At 37.9% G+C, this 18067-nt stretch overlaps 1 protein-coding gene across 3 annotated transcripts in view; it reads left to right on the top strand.

Annotated features, from left to right (window-relative positions):
* The window catches only part of PDLIM1 (PDZ and LIM domain 1), an 872789-nt gene that overhangs the window by 212459 nt on the left and 642263 nt on the right, over window positions 1-18067 (top strand). For all 3 annotated transcript variants that reach the window (XM_044056148.1, XM_044056147.1, XM_044056149.1), the window contains exon 2: window positions 14451-14602. In XM_044056148.1, coding sequence (XP_043912083.1) covers window positions 14451-14602 — 152 coding nt within the window. The remainder of the gene's footprint in view (window positions 1-14450; window positions 14603-18067) is intronic.

Here is an 18067-nt window from a genome sequence, read left to right on the forward strand (position 1 = left end):
GCCTAAATACAGCAGTTCCCATTTCATGATACCCATTTACATTAGGAAATATGGGTGGGGGGACTGGTGGTGTATTTTCTTTTCATCCAGATTGTACTTAAAAGGGTGAGGAATTCATTTTGCTTCATGTACAAGGGAAGTCTTTGCCATAAAAGTGTCATTCTTTGGGTGAGCTTTCAGTAGCAGGTACTGTTTACAGTGAAGGTTGAGGTTTTTAATGTGAGTATTCATGATGTTCCTACTTTTGCGAATATGAAGTAGGCTGTCCAGGATATTGTCTTTAGAGGCCTTGTATGCTAAAACTAGATCACCCTGAAGAAGTCTATAGGAGACCGAAAAGAGGGGCAGGAGTTTGAGGCAGTCAGCATAAGAAATGGAGCTTAGACTTTGTCTTCATAGTAAGGAAATATTAGGGTATGTTAGAAAAAAGTGTCTGATGGATACATGCCAAAGAGAGATTTGCATTTAGTAATGTCTATTGGATGAGATGGGAGGTATGGTAGTATCACTGGGCTTAGAACATATGTACCCTTGGAAATCAGCTGGGCAAGGTAAGGACATTTTCTTCTTGGTGATAGAGAGCTCATTGTCAGCAAATGTATCCTGGTCACTTGTGCATGTAAGTTTTCAAGTGGGGTACCACTGAAATGGTAGCAGAACAGGCGTTCACATTACAAATGTAACTATATTGCTTTTTTTGTATTTAGTTTGAGGTCATGGTCTTGGCACCAATTATTCGTACATCTTGGTTTATGATGGCACCATGTTTGCATTCATCAGCAAAGACTGTTTACATCAACTTGGAATTCTGGGAAGAAAATGTCAAGAACGCTAACTAGTTAGTAACATAGGGATCTACATAATGCTTGGCTAGCCTGTCTGTGATGCCTGAGTAGGGAATGACCTCAAAGGTTTTGGCTAGGTTAAGGTATGCAGTATACACCGATTTGCCTTCAGGGCCACAGAGACTCTGTTGAAGTCCAGGTTTAGGAGAGTGACCCTGCCCTTCATGAACTCATACGGGTTTGGGTCAGTAAGCTGCAGATGCCCAATGTCTGAGTTTGCTCTCTTTGCAAATTGTTTTGTCTATATCTGGTGCTCTTTGGGTATGATTAAAGTGACAAAATCCACTTTTTGATGAGAAAAACTTGACATTTTGCCTTAACTACTTTATTTTTGACATATTTATTAAAAGACAAATAAGTGATGTATAATCTACGAGGACACCTGGGAGGACTGAGTCTCATTTTCCATCTCCTGATGTGCTAGAGACTAGAGAGTATAATCACTGTTCTCATTTGTAAAACTTCCTGCTCTACATGCTCATTTTGTGAGGGGGGGAATGTTCTATGATCCACTTGGTTTTAGCCTGTCTTGTATGTCTTTTTAAGACTTGCTGTATTTGCTCTGCTGATGCACTGAATGCTTAATGCCACTAATATCAATTTGCACAGGATCAATTTCTACATAAATGTCTATCTTATTACATAAAAAAAGAAACCTTTCTTTATCCCATGTATATACAATTACTACAGGCAGGTACTACTTTTATAATGAAAATCTGGCTAGAATTTTAACATTGTTTCATGCTTTCTATGATGAGAGCTTGATAAGAGTGATGTTACTAGACTGCATTGTGTTGCATGTTAATGCAGGTACTGCAGGGCAGCTCACTGCAGTGTTTCCCAACTGTACTTAAAATTCTTCTTGATTTGTGTGGTATTAATATGTGCGTATGTTGTGTGGAAGGGGGCATGCTTGCACTTAGTTATTATCAAATCACCCAAGTCTCCTTGGTTTCAGAAAGACTAATTACCTTATGTGTTGCTTCAGTTTCAAAAGGTCTTGCTTGTTTTAACATTGAGAGGAGACTTTGCACTAGATGTAGCAAAAATAATGTTGGAGTGTGACATTGGTCTATAGAGTTCATAATGCCAGATTAATTGCCACCACAATATGCCCTGTAGACTGTTCTCACTGGAGTGGTATGCTGCATAAACCCTTTGTTTGTGGTTGGCGTGGTTTTTGAAGATGATGGTAGAGGTAGCAGAGATAGATAGCAGCTGCACAACAAAAATCTTGGCATCCATTTTGTGCCTTTGGCCCCTGTAAACTTCATAAGCACAAACAAAGGCTAATGTAGTCCAGTTAGGAAGAGCAGCATGGGAGTGGTTAAATGGTGGGGACCGAATGTCACTTAAGCTGTCACTTGCATCCATCATGTCCACTATGGCTGTATACGAATACTTCAGAGCAGTGCTGGCCTTTGTAGGAGTTGTTTTGTGCTGTACCCCCTGTGGTACTGTATCATTATTGTAATGCGATTTGTTCAATTTTTTTCATGAATTACTAGATTGTATATGCATGGATTTTCCATAAATGAGTGATTTGTCATAATACCATTTGCTGTGTACATCTTTGCTGTCAGAACAGTAAGGTGAGAGGGGGTGTGTTACAAGTACTATACCAGAGGTATCACCTGGATTGGGCAGGGCCAGATTAATTGAAGCAGAAATTATGAAGCCTGTCAGACCAATTCTAAAATCGACACATGGAAATTGCTGTTGTCCTGAGTTGTGCTGATTCCAAGTAATAATAAATTGGTACATTGGAGAGGTCTCCCTTTGCATAAGGGATGTGGATGTCAGTGGCCCTCGTGGAAGAATAATCTTTGGTTTTGACTTGGATTCACAGTGCTGTTTTGGGCAGTAGAGCATAGAAAAACAGCACTCAGCATGAAAAGCATTGCCCGATTGATCTTTTGTGTGTGTGTGAGACGGACTACTATGGGGTAAACGGGGAAAATAATACTGGTGTGGATGGCACTGTCAGTGTTGGAAGGATTGTCTGATATGCATATTGGGAACCAACCATTATGTGGGTATGATGCACATCAGAGTGCTGATTGGGTTTAACAGATTAATTTTGAATATGATAACTGTAAAGGATGGAAATGTAAAAATGTATATACATGTTGAACTGCATAAGGGCATTATGACCAGTCTTCTGGTGTTGAGTACAAGTGAAGATGGGGGACCATAAATGTGTAACTTTATTTTTTTTTTTTTTTTATTAAACATGACATTTTAAAAAAGTGACATGGGTGCACATAAAGTAATAGAAAAGAAAGCAAGCCATAATGCATGCTATTTGCACAAAGTATACATACATTTTTGTTTGATCAATTTTCATTCTCTCCATTGTTAAATAAATTGCACAATTCCTGCCATCCCTTAACATTCACTTCTCCTACTGAACATTGTTGTGCATGTATTGTTTCCACAAATTTCTTTGAGATCAGAATGTGACTGCAACAGGTTTGGGAGGAACTATTTTGATTCATCTTGGGAACGATGCTTCTTTGTAAGAACAGGAGGTTATGAACAGGGCAGGTAAGTAATGTTGGCTCCAACTGTTATGGCCATTTCTTTTTCTGCAAATGTTGTTCAACCCTGGTTTATTTCTTTAGATCAGCAGAAAAAATTGTCACGTATGTGCAGGAGGAGCTTCTTTGTACTTGGAGGGGTACATGTAATATATATGTGCTAGGATGAAGCTGCCATTTACAGTGCGTTTGTGTGTGGAAGGATTATACATCTTGTTTGTATGCCAACGTGAAGCTGGTTTTATTTTGGGTTTTGGAAATTTGTCATGTGTATGTGCCAAGATAAGGATGCTTGGAATGCTTCTTTTGGGGAGAACCCCCCCCCCCCTTCATGGGGGCAATTTTAATACAGTATGTGGACCACAAAAGAGTTGTGACTTTGGGAGTAGGTAGATACTTTTGTATATGCATCAGAGATGGTACTACATTGTTGTGGGGTGCAATTCACATATTGAACATATGCCAGAGATTGAACTGTATTCTGAGAGAGCAAGTATTTTTGTAAATGCCTTGTGTGCCAAGAGTTGAACTGCACTGTGGGAGGCGCTGTATTTTTTCAATGAATGCCAAAGATTGTGTTGTATTAAGAATGGTTATATTCAGTGTGCTGTACGTGGGGGAGTGGGAGACTGTCTAAGGAGGGGTGTGAAAGTACATATTTTTGTGTGTTGGTAAGTGACTCAAATAGAGGAGCGGAGGATAAAAAAAAACAAAACAAAATCCTGTCTTTCAGGAACTAGAAAAGCACAGGAGGATGGGGGGTAAACCCTTGTTTTTGCTGGTTTGCCAGGGCGCATGCTTCACTTTGGCTTGAGTTTATGCCCATGATATGTTCGAGTGTATTCCAAGTATCTTGTTTGTTGTACACAAGATTGCATGTGGTTAACAGATTAATATTTCAGCATTGTGTTTGCTGTTGAGCACAATGTACTGGATGTGAAAAGTTTTATGCATGTGTCATGGATGGGACAAGGATGAAGTGCAACATAGACACAAGGGGGGTCTGCAATTTTTACACATGGACTAAATGTTTATTTAGTTGTGTAAAGCTATGTGGGACAATATTTGGTGAATCTGTCAGTGTTGCACTGTTTGGAATTCTTTGGAATTCTTGCTTATTTTCAGTACTATATGTAACTCAACCAGCATTACTTGTGGAAATATTTGGTACAAGATGGTTACTTTCTGTGATGTAGCCTTTCAAATAATGCAATTATTTCTTTAAATGTCTTTTTGTGGACAACATAGCCATTTCATTTGTTTTTCCAAAAATGTTTCATCCTAGGTAATATAGCTCTCAACCAGTCAGAGACAAAAACAGAATTTATCAGGGACAACCACAGACACTTTTTAAAATGTTAGTACTGTTAACCTGAGACATTGATCGAATAAAAGAATGAGAAGTAATATACTCTTTCTGAAGTAAAATTAATTCTATAACACTACTTATACAATGTTAGCTCCATTACTATTCAAAAATAAGTATGCTGATTGGACAGACCAGCGTGCCCATTGTAAATTAAGCATATATTACTAGAAAATAAAAAGTAGCATTAAGTAGCGTATACAATGGAGGCATACATCTCAAATGTCCAGATTTTCACAGAATGTTAAGATGTTTGCCTCCTATTCTTGGTCTGTTCCTCATAAAATTTGTGGTTTTCTGACAAATCACTGAGGAGTGAAGTCACTAAATCTTCTTTCGGCTTTTCCCGGTTAGGGGTCACCACAGCAGATCACCTGTCCGCTCATGATTGGCAGTGGAGTTTTACGGTGTTGAGTTGCCAGCCTGGCGCCCAACCTTCCACAGAAGGCACACATACACACGCAGTCATGCCTAGTCACTAAATAATGACATGCATTTGAGTTTCAGACTTCGTATCCTTCATATGCATGCTAAGATGCATCTTGTTGTTCTAGCAGCTTTCTAAGTTTTATAAGAGCAACATTTACAACGATCCCTATTTTGGAGGTACAAGTTGCAGCTTTCTTTCACCTAGCTGGATGTGATCTGTAGTATTTCTGCAGAGCAATAAGTTAATTTGACTGGCACTAAAGACAAATCTCATCTGTACTGTTTTTTAAGAACCAAGCATAACTAATCTTGAGTATAAAAATAAATTGCCTTTTGTTCTCTATTTGTTCTTTGTAAGAAGCTAGGGTTTATAACTTTATCGATGTATATGTGACTAAACTAATTAGTCAAAGTCCAAATTTGATGAACTGAAGGATTCATTTTTGGGAGACATGATCTCCTAAGGCATTAAAATAACAAACCAAGACTTAACTGTTAAGGGGGTGAATTAACTTTGGCTCACATTGTAAATATGAGAAGAGCAGCAGAACTTAATGATGTACAAAAGGAAAAGGTCGCTGAAGATTTCGGTATAAATTAAATTAAATTAAAATGTAGCAAAAATCTGCTTATAATAGGCAGAACAACATTTATTAGGGCCAAGTCCAATGTAGGAAATGCTTCATACAGCATGTCAGTAAAGCAATCTGTTGTGATGCACACAGTTTGATTCAGTTAAAAATGAAAAACATCCATTTCAGCAACCACAATTCATTTTGTTCCAGGTTATGGCTTTCGGCACAAGATGCTACGTCCAAAACTTACTAGAGAAAGTAGAAAGCATGAACTGCCTCACCATTTTTTTTCAAGTCTAGAGAGAAAAAAGGGAAACAGTGTTTTGTGTTGACTGTTTTAAATTGAACTATGGCCTTATAGTCCTTGACTCAACTAATTATTTGAGCTATGAAAGTCTGAAGGTGAACATTTTTTGAAGAGAGTTGAAACAAGTGTAGGCACTGTGTGCCCCTCCTTTTTTTTTTTTTTTTTCTCACTAGGCATATAAATTCAGTAGGGTTGTCACTGTTAAAAATCAGTGGAATGGCAAGCTGTCTATAAATGGGAGACTTGTTGCATTTGAACTTGCTACTGGAGCATACTCTAATGTCACGACTAAGAGTGCATTCAGAGAATTGTGAGAAATGGACTTGAAAAGCTATCTGTCAGTGTAAAGCTTAATTACTCACCTATTCTGATTATAAATTTAAAGCTTTAACCAGTTCTGGGATAGAGGGATAAAACTGGAAAGGTGACCAGAGTTCAGTTACTGGCTTGGGTGTTTGATGTAGCTGGCCGGGGGAAAAGGTATGCCCGTCCTGGTAGGGAAGGTGGGACAAGCAGGACACATGCTGCTACAATCCCTTGAAAAGAGGAATGACTGTATAGGCATCCGGGTTGGGGGGGGGGGGTGGGGGGGATTTGGCTGATGAAGCTAAGGTCTGGTAGTAGTTGCATTAGTGACAGCACGTAAGTGTGCACTTGTATTAAGAGGGAGTTGTGGGTCCCCACTGTGATATTGGCAGAATTAGGCCACTAAAATGTTCTGGGATGATGATGATGAAAACAACTCTCATGGCTGCTGAATAATAACCCCTTAAGGTGGCTTTTTGTTTCTGTGGTTCTGGGACCTTCCACTATGGAGGATCAAACTGCCTCAAGTTCATCTGCAGAAGTTTGATGTTTGGGAGGCACAGAGGCAAAAAGAACATGGAAAAGTAAAGCCTTTGCCCAGAAAAAAACTATTGTGCATGTAAAAACATTTACTGTTGCAATTTGTGTCAATATGGCAACCTTGGACACATTAGTGTTAAAGCAGTTTGGCATGATGAAATAATTTCAGAGTGTGAGAATTCAGTTCAAGCGCAAACATTAGACATTGCAATGTAGGCCGTCTGGTTGAATGTTACTCTGAGGTTGTGATTTGCATGCCCAAGAGGTCAATGATTCACAAAGAACATAATTTTGCATGTTCGTTGGAGATGATTCACTCAGTCACAGAGGCATCAGTCTACAAGCTTGTGAGGTACAAGATTCTTAGATTAAGTACACTTTGGTTTTGTTTTTACTTGTAAGCAAAGTGCAGTGTGCAATGATGGGGTATCAAAAAAATGCAAATGACTCTGCCCAAAAATATCAAATGAACCAATGTGCTAACTAGCTTGACAGTGTTACTAAAGTCTTCACTGAACAAGAAGTAGAACTACAAATGCTTAAAAATATAGAACTGTCATGATAGCCAGATGTAAAAAAAAGTCCAATTCCAGTGTAAATATAATGCAAGACCCAGCAGGGTTGTTATGCCAGTGAGGTATATAACAAAATGCTGGGGAAAAAAATCCGTAAAGCACAGTTATGCATTGCCATATATAAAGAAAGGGCACACGATACAGTTTTGGACTGGTATGTATTGTCAAAAACTGTCAAATCTCCAACATCTTTCTGAAAAGCACCCTTAAAGCCATTGTAGTATATTCTCAAATCCATGCAGTAAAGTCATTCCTCTTAACCTCTAAGCATTAAATCATAGCACTGGCCTTTAAGAAATCATAGCAAGAGAAGTACTTTCTTATTTTTCCAATAAAAGGTGTTTGTATACTAGTCCCTACATCATTAGTAACGGGGAATCTTTGTGTAAGCTAGGTTTATTTATGTAGTAAGGTTTGCATCAGTAAACAGGTTTGACTTCAAGCAACTTCAATAAATTTTGGAAGGGCAAGATAAATCTGGGGACAAAGATCGTGGCAGTATGACAGAAATTGTAGGAGTTGAGGTGTGAAAATAGCTGTGGACTTTTTTCAGTTCAAGGGCAGTCAGCAGCTCATCTATGAAACTGTTTCACTAAACTAAAGTACATATTCTTAGTCATTCTACTTATGAAAATAGTTGCCTCCCCAACATGGTGACATTCTCATGTCTGATGGTGGTCTTTAATTCTACAGTCAAAGATTTTGTACATTTTTCCAAACTTGTGAAGGTCATCACACTGCCTTTGTCACCAGGCCATCCACAGGTAAATGAGAAGGTTTAAAGAGCCATACAGACAGCAAAAATGATAATAGTATAGGATTGTTGTCTAATAGTATCGGAACATTCCACTACAGCAGATTAATGCCCTGAGGGTTCTGTGTCATTGAAACTCCAGATGGTCTGACACCAAGGCTTGAATGTTCTCAACTTAAAATACTGGCATGGCTGAAAAGTCCAGTTCAGGACAGATTTAGCCAAGATGCGACACAGTTGCCAGAGAAATGGACAATTCCTGAGGTGTACATCTACCTTTATTGTTACCTTGTGTTAACCAACATGTCATTTAATGGAGACTGGATCACCTGATCTTGACTCTGTCCCAGACTTGCCTTAAGTGCCTCACATGTCTCCAGATAACATGAGGGACTCAAGTGTCTAGGTTTGGAAGCATCATTAAAAAGCCATGGAGAAGGCATGACCTTTTAACATATGATAGCAAAGACAGAGTTTATAGCTGCTATCTACTAAATGTGTATTCATTTTATTTGAAAAAAAACATTCAGATGAGCTTCCGATTCTCCATTCTTGTTTGAAAAATTTGTGTAAACTATGTGACGTTGACAAAGTAGCATATTAGAGTATTTATTGACACTAACTGCTGAAGCAATTATCTTAAGAGGAGAGGTGTAATGCATAGCATAGTGTAGCTTTAATCGCACAACACAAGGCTAAGTGTGTATGCCGGATGTCACATGGTTCTGTCTTGCTTTTCAGCTGCTGACAAGCTAGTAGAGTATGGCTGCAGTTAGACCAAGTCCCAGATGCCAAAGTAATTCCAAAAAAGAACCCAACTTCTCAACCACTTTGTAATGAGCAAACACTTACAAAAAGTTTTACTTGGTGTATCTTAGTGACACTACTGCACTTCAGTATGATTATAAGTGAGCTATATTTAGTGTTTTTAATGCATTTAAAATAGTCAATAATACCTTGCTTTAAGCTGATGAGATGGTTCTTGGCTCTCTTCCAGACGCAGGCTCCTTACATGACTGATCTCAGTTGTGGTGGCATCCGCCACAGATTCCAGGCAAGTCCAGTGAATGTTCCAAAAAGCAACAGCCACACTGTGTCTATAAATCATTGTTTTATTCTCTTATGTTAGAGATTTGCCTTTTACCATTGCAATGTCTGTGTTATCTAGGAACTGGCAGAGGCCCCAGTTTATTATGATGTCCACCACTCATCTGGCTAAGCTGCTCTGAGCCTTTCACCTAGGTTTGTTGCCATGAGCTGGGTGATTCTATATCAACAACTGTGTGATCCAAGTGCTGACACTGTGATTGGTATTCATAATATCAGGGAGTTTTCTTTGCAGTATGGCTCACTGCTAAGATGACAATGCATTACATGCATATACCTCTCAACCTGCAGACATTGAAAATAAGCACAAAGGCCCTTGAAAAATAGGAGCATAAAAAATTCTGACTTTTTAGTTAGCGTATAATTTGAGTACCAAATAGCACCCAACTCCGCCTACTCAGAAACACATGGCAAAAATGATAGAAAAATATATGTACATTATCAGAGACTGTGTAAAAATAAAATCTGTAGACTTTAATGCACTGGATCTCAAAATTATGGCACACAGTCAATGACTATTTACTTCAGAAAAAGGAAGTTGTTGGATGGAAGACTGAAATGACAACTAGTGCAGTGAATTAGTTCCAGTAAAACACGCTAATCAACAGTAGAAAACAGAAACCAGCGGATCACGACAGTAAAAGTATAAAATCCAACAGTTTAATAATGTATAAAAACACAGGTTAGGTTAGCGCTTTCACTCCACAGTAGAACACTTCTTCAGACCCATATACAAAATAGACCATTTAAATACAGATACAAAAATTAGTGGGAATAACTACATGATTTCAAAACTGGTTTTCAAGGGATATTCTCACTGAAACCTAGTCCCTTATCGGCTTGTAATTCAAGTATCTTCCATATATTCAGTGAAGTTCTTTACACCACTACCTCTACAGTTTGTTTTATACATCTGTAGTACTAACAATTCAAAATTATGGTCATTCCCCATACTCTGTACATGTTTATAGAATGCATTTTTATGATCGCATCTCCTAATGTCATACAAATGCTCCTTGATGTGATTTTTAAGCATTCTATTTGTCATTCCAACATAGAAACTTTTACAAATTTTGCATAACGCAAGGTAAACTAAATTGGTGCTTTTATAGTCTGCATCAAAGTTGAAATGATATGTGCACTTAGTAGTTGGATGGATAAAGCATGAAACACTACTAATTTATTTGTAGAAAATGTGTAAAATGTGTCCTCTTTCTTTAAACTATTGTGCCAATAACATGTTGATTATTTAGAGTGGTTTTACCAGACAGGCTTCAAAAATCACTTGTGATGAGGTGGATTCGGGAAATAGCGTAAAGGGTTAAATCAAGCCTGAAGGTAGGAGCAAACCTCTAAAAATAGGAACACCCTATATTTGTCCTGAAAATAGGAATGTTCCTCCAAAATATTGACAGTTGGGAGGTTTGATTGTGTTCTCTCTAAATCCCTGTGTGACGCCCATGCACTGGCCCAGCAATCAAGGAGCCTCATTCCTCCCCACTAATATCAGCGAGGGGCGTCCACATTGGGAAAGATAACAAATACGCAGTAAAGTACAATTTCCCTTAAGAGCACACAGAGATCACAGTCAGTCTGGGGCTGGTCTTTCCCTTTTTCTCCAGATCCCCAATAAGACCCCCCACTGTCACAACTATAGGGTCCAGATCTCAGCCTAATGGGAAAGCTAAAACCTCCAGCACCCTCTCTGTCCAACCAGTGCTTAGTGTCCCTGCCCAAGTAGCTGACACACAGACTTTGAGATAGTTATATATAGCCACACAGACACTCCTGGGGAATGCTGAAACAGGTTATCCAACTGTCTCTTTTACCCCAGACTATACAGTAGTACCACTTGCCACCACCCACCAATATTAATCAGCTGTTAAAAGACCCTTATGAAAGGGTGTCCAATTATACTGTGCAATATTATCCAAATGGTAAGTGTGACTGAACTGCAAGGCTATTGGAGTGGCTTTGTACAATATCACTAAATACATGCAATGTATTCGAAGAGCTTAAATTATCTCTACACAAAACAGCCACAGTTGAAATTATTAAAAATATTTAATAATAAATAATAAAAACATAAGACAATACTTCTTACTACACAGTGCTAGTCAAGAGTTCAGAGATCACAAAAAATACTTAAAATAATACAGTAAAAAAGTTCTGACATCAATGCAGAAAAAAATAATCTAATCTTCCTAGTTCCTAGCTATATCGAATAGAGAACACAGTTCTAAAATAAACTTGCATATAGAACACTGGCAGAGTGCTGGTGAGTTGGATGTTCTCAAGAAAAATGCTCAAATGCTCTCATTCTTTCTGTCCTTAAATTGATAACACAGTACCACTGATTCATTTCAGATTACATTATTTCTTTCTGGTTCCCAGGTTAACAGAAACTCAGAGGTTAATAACCCTTTTGATCTTGCAGCTGGTCAGGAAGCCAGAACAATAAAATAAATTATGCATGCCAATTCTAGCAATTAACTCTGGTCTCAAAACAATAGCCAGAATTCCTTCAGCCATACAACTCTGCTCCAAGCCCTGAGATCAAAGACGGTCATGAAATGCTTGACTTATCAGCTTTCTTACAGCAGAGTGCACTGTTCTTGCATTTTCTTCAGTTCAACATCCAATACAGTCTTTTCACATTTAAAAGAACAAGTCTGTGGCTTACATTAATATTTACAATGACAGAATTATCTTCAAACTTCTATCTAGCTAGGCTGGCAGCCTTCCCCTATCTTCACACCCTGCACCCTTTGCATAACTAATGCTTAGTGCTATGCTGTGTGGCTATGAATCCCTACCTGTGAGTCCTTGTAAAAGGGAGAGGCTTCACTAAAGCTAAAATCTGGACACAGCCCTGCTTTTTAATATTATTCAGTTACATAACAATCTGGATGTCAGTTGTAACATGTTTTGTTGTGAAATATTTGACAATTTTCTGCAGACAAAGAAGGCCCTTCATCTGTTAGATCACATTTCAATAACAATTTTGATGTAATTTCTCCTTGACAGTTTCTAAACTGCCTAGATTGCAAGACTGCACCCTGAATGCAGTATTGATTTTAAAAATAAACATGTTGTATTTCCATTTCTGATTTGACTGTTGCCAATCTGGAGTGTGAAGAGGATGTAGCTAGTAAAAGGATAATTTACGTGGCAGGCTGCAGAGAGAGTTATCAAGTAAAAGGAGCACTTTAAGAGGGAAAGTTGCTAACTTCAAGTGTGCAGCTGCAAAAGGCGTAAATGTTTTGTGAATCAATTTTCTGGAAGCAATTTAGTCCACTCATCGATTATGCCGATTCTTGTATAGAACAGTAGTTTTACTCTTGGTCTCCGTAGTGTTGCATCTTGTTGGCATTTTGATGTGCCCTTCTTTTTAAAGCTTTGAGTATCAGCATCCTCATGGTAAAGTGTCACCCCCAAGGATATTTCCAGAATAACTAAGCCTTCTCCATACTATATAGTTGCTAAGGCATTAAACACTTGACTTCCAAGATTTCCTTGATAATTTTTTGGAAAAGATCAGTTTTATTCTCTAAAACAGTCTTTCCCTTTGCTTTGTAGCCAGTGCTTTTTGTTGAATACATCCATCAGCATGTTTGAAAATTATAACTGCTGCCTGGACTGATGTTGAACTGCAGCATTTTTAACACAGGACCTGATAGGCAGAATAATGGGAAAGGAAGTGCACTAAATCAGTTGTGTGTTAAGCTTCATGCACACTGAACTTTTTCTATAATTTAAGTTTGATGTTTTGGTAATTCACACCCAGAAATGAAATCACTAAGTCTTGAACTGAGAGTGAAATAGTGTTTATTAAAGCTTGCTTGTTCATGATAAATTATTTCTTGCAGGCAGTAAAGCTGCCTCGCATATCCAACATTGAAAGTTGTGCTGCCCCACCCTCTGATACTCCAAGTATAGTAACCATGCGATCGCCATATCTCAGCAAATTCTCTAAGATACTGTACTCTTGATCTTAAGAAAAAAAATCATTGTACATTTATGATCACACATTGTGTGTCAGCCACAAATGACTGACAAAACTGGTACCCACAAGACCATGTGTTCATCTGGTATTCACTTCCATTTGCCAGTTCTCTGCTTCCTTCTCTCATTTTCCAACTCTCCAGTTCTGAGATTTTCAGCAGCATTTAATATTAATCTCTCTTGACGGAGAACCTCTTCTAAAATAAACTGTTGGCAGCAGCAATTTGTGTAGGTTGCTAGTTTGCTGCAGTTAGATACAACATTGTATGGTTATGTACAAACTGATCTGCTTCACCACAAATTACTATGAAGGTAAATTTTCAAAAGTATGCTCTTAAGATAATATACATTACAGTAGTAATTTGTGGCGGGATGAAAGAGATTTGGTTAGCTAGACAGAGATTTTCATATTAGTCTTGCAGAAAAGCTTTCAGATTTTTTTTTATGTTGAAAACCTCAATGCATAATTCCTAAACATTTTTTTCTTTAAAACAAATATTTTCTGTCCCTTTCAGGACATTTCTCCATGGCCTAGATTAACAGCCTTTGTAGAGTCATTATACTTGGTAATGCCAGAATTTTGACTTTCTTATTATTAGATTGGGACAAGTTGGCAACTAATCCCACACTTTAGATGTGAACCTTAGACGACCTGTTTTATACTTTAGTAGGTGTTCATTTTGATGAACTTACCCCATCTATATGAAGTTAAAATGGGTAACTACTTTGAGAAGTTTTCAGTCTTTGACTTTTTCAGATTTACTACGTAAAATGTCTTAAGATTTATGATATCTAAAGTACCTCACAGTGTAATACATTTGCTGGCAAATTTAGTGAAAAGTGTACTTTCAAAACATGGACCGACATACAGTGGAGTAATGTGAAATGATGCTCAACCCAAGTGAAATGTATATAATTTAACATTCAGCTCTAGCAGAGAATCTTTTATAATTCTTGTATCCTGTTTATGTGCCTTTGAAATAAAACTTGAATGCATCAAGCTTGGGTTTTGGAGTTTGTGTGATTTTTAGTCATGTGCACCTCCTCCTTATCAATGCAGTACTTTATTTGTCTTGATGGCTGTGCTTTTGTCATTGTTAGGTGACTCCAGGGAGCAAGGCTGCACTGGCTAATCTGTACGTTGGTGACTTCATTGTGGCCATTGATGGTGAGGGCACAGAGAACATGACTCACTTAGAGGCTCAAAACAAGATCAAGAGCTGTGTGGATGAGCTGCCTCTGTCAGTAAACAGGCAAGTCAAAAATGATGTATTTCTCTGTAATAGGATTCTGTCGGCTGTAAATCATAACCGTATATGTTATGGAATGTAATTTCATTCTAAAGCAGACAGTCCAGACTGCATCACTCAGCATTCACAGTTAGCCAGGAAAACTGCAACATAAGCAGTTCACAACTAATAGAAGAAAAATCATGAATGAGTGAGTGTGAGAATAACTTTTTTTTTTTTTTTTTCTCTAGGAGATGTAATATATATTTATTTAACATTTATTTTACCGAGAAAATCCAACTTGAAACAAAGCCAATTTTCAGTGGAGGCCCAGGGAAAAACACTCCAGATGTTAATACTATGTCAATATATTTGTTATTCAGGAATTTTAATTTGCCATGTGTATGGTACAACCATGATCACATCATTCAACTTTGATCATTTTCTGTAAAAGAAGAGCTGTGGATTCATTGGATTTATGTAATTTTAAGACTGTGGACATCTTTGAGAAATGTTTGTAAAATTTATTTTTTCTTAGAACTACAGGGTTTTGCATCAGATATGAGATAAAGTATGTTTTTACATCATACCTATTTTAAGCTTTTGCAATGGGTTAACACATGTTTTATTTCCAATCTTTGTTTATATTTTAAGATGTTTATTACTGAGCACAGGATAATTGAAAGTGATATAGAAATAAGTAAAATATAGAGAAGTATGGTTAAAATGGAATTCAAACACAATTGTAATTTAGTAAATAAGCTGTTTAGTAAATGATTGCAGATGATTTAAACTCTTCTAAATAAATGATATTTAAGGGACCTCAAAAGTAAAGCCTACAGTCTCAAAATCCCCACAACTGTTCCCAAGTGACATATGAGGAGTTTGGCCTTGAGTGTAAAGCAAATGTACCCTGCTGACTCAACCTAGAAGCAACACCTGCCGCACCCAAATAAGTGTGACCCTGTACAGCTAGAAATGGGGGCAAAAAAATAGTTTCCCAGAAGTTCACCCATTTTACTCTGTCTAATGCTGTTCAGCACAGTCTTGCCAATAGTAATAGAAACTTACTAAGACTATTTTGCATTTCTATCTCTCTCGCTCTCTTACACACACACACACACACACACACACACACACACACAAACTCTCTTATAGTAAGATTGCTGTATCAGCCAGAGACATTTGGCATACCAAAGGTTTAGAAATTAAACCAAAGAGAATCCTGCACGTAAGACAACTGCACGGCTCAAACCAAAGTCAAACATCCAAATGAAGAGCCAGCAGACTGTAACAAGCTGTAAAACTATTTATTGTAAAAAGCACAGAGACTGGTTTCAGCTAGACAAAATTTAACAGCCTTCCTCAGTGTTATCTGAAATCATAAAACACTGTGCTTAAATACCTGATGGCTATACTAAATCATGTCATTGGTTAATTATTTATAAATATTCATTCAGTCCAGGTGAAAATAAAGCACCTAATTTGATAATCCACTTTTCTTGAGTCCAAAAGACTATGCTAACCTCCTTTGTCCTATTTCCTGATATTTTCTCAATAATAGTAAATCTGAAAATAGCATTTGAATGGTTAATGGTATGTTTGTATAATACACTTGTTAGTTTCCTGTTCCTAACGCCACTTAGATGTTCAGAGATCATTATGCATAGGGGTATGGATGTCTGTCCCTCGTAAAAGGCATGGCATGTGCAGGTTGCCAAATATATGAGCCAATCTGACCCACAGTTTGCGAAAAAAGTTATACACTTGTCCAGTGTTGGTACTTGTAAATTCCTTAGTTTTAGTAATGGACTTGCAGTGTGTGCAATGCCCACATGGCACACCTCCTATCAGAAGATCACCAATCATGGTCCTCTGGGCCCTATCCCTGTTTGACTGATGACTGTGTTTATAATGACTCAACTGGGAATTCATATTCCTACCTCTCCTGAAGGAGAACTGACATCTTTCTTTTAGAATAGATGCTAAAAAGTCATCTGCCCTTAGAATGTCCCAATGTCTCTGAACTATATCCAATAAGATGTCTGTATTATGGCCATAAGTAGTCAAGAGTCAAAGATTGGGATTTATATTGGTTGATTTAACTTTATACTTAAGCGTATCCTGTCTATCCATTTTTGATGCCCATTTGCTTGCACTTAAGACGTGGCCTATAGGATATTCTCTATGGCCGAATCTAATGGTGAGGTCATCCATATAGTGTTTGAAGTCCTCTGACTTGGAACATATCCTCTTCATAAATATTGGGACCTGGGGATTTTCTTGCATATGTGTGAAGGGTGAAAGCTGGAGGCATGGAGAAGGGAGTTGTACTGAGGGTACTTCCTGTATACTTGGGTGGTTAAAGTATGATTAGCATTCCTGCTGACCAGCACATCCAAAAACATGATGCACTGTAAATGAAAGGTGGCTGTAAACTCCAAGCCCCATTTGTTTTCATTTAAGTAGTTAACAAATTCCCTCAAATACAACTCATCACTTCTCCATACCATCCAGCAGTCGTCCAAGAGTGTTCTCCAGATATCCATTTCATTTAGATAGATGTTATGGAGTGGATCATATATAATACATTCCTCCACATATGCCATAAATAAATCTGTGTAAATGGGGGCAAATGATGCCCCCATCGCCACCCCCTTTACTTGCCAAAACACTGGTCCCCATAAAGAAAACAATTCTTAGTAAGGATATATTCAGCGAGCCTGATGAACGTATTCATGCCTGATCTATATAGTTCAGGCCTTCTAAGCCAGTAGTCAAGTGCCTCCAAGCCTGCCCAATGAGGTATATTTGTACAGAGGGTGGATACTTCTAAGGTACATAGTAACCAACCCTGTTCCAATTGGTTCTCTGCAATGATCTGAGGAATTCAGTGGTGTCATGAAGTCTAGATCTAACCCATTTTAGTAAAGGCTTAAGCTTTATAGTTAGATATTGTGATAGGGGTTCAGTAATTGATCCCACCCTTTAGACCAAGGCAGGTTAGGGGGGGTAGAAAACATAAGAAAAACAAGCCAGATGGAGACATTAATGGAACTTATGACCCGGACATAACTGTTTTGAACAATGTTCTAAATATTTCCAGTGTGCAATTGATGGATGTTGAAATAAAGATACTAAACAAAGGATTACATTTTATTCCTGTTTTTCTTGTGCCGGAAGATCAGTTGGCACAAGATTTGATGGCATTCTGCAGGTTGCTAAATTTAAGGATTTTCTTTAAGGATTCAGATGGTGAGCAAGAGGAATTTATATATATGAATTGGGAACAATACAACAATGAGGCTCTTAGGAAACTGTGAGGTACTATATGAAGATGCCTTTGGATCCCTCCCATAAATTTAAGGAAGAAATTAAATCCTTTTTGATGGAGGCTAGGGAAGAAGGTATCATTTCTGAACAAGAATGTAAACATCTAATTATACAAGATCCTTCTAGCCAGTACATCTATTTTCAGTGGAGGCCCAG

This window comes from Protopterus annectens, chromosome 14.part0, assembly GCF_019279795.1.
Source record: "Protopterus annectens isolate FY-2018-M chromosome 14.part0, PAN1.0, whole genome shotgun sequence".
Lineage (NCBI taxonomy): Eukaryota > Metazoa > Chordata > Ceratodontiformes > Protopteridae > Protopterus > Protopterus annectens.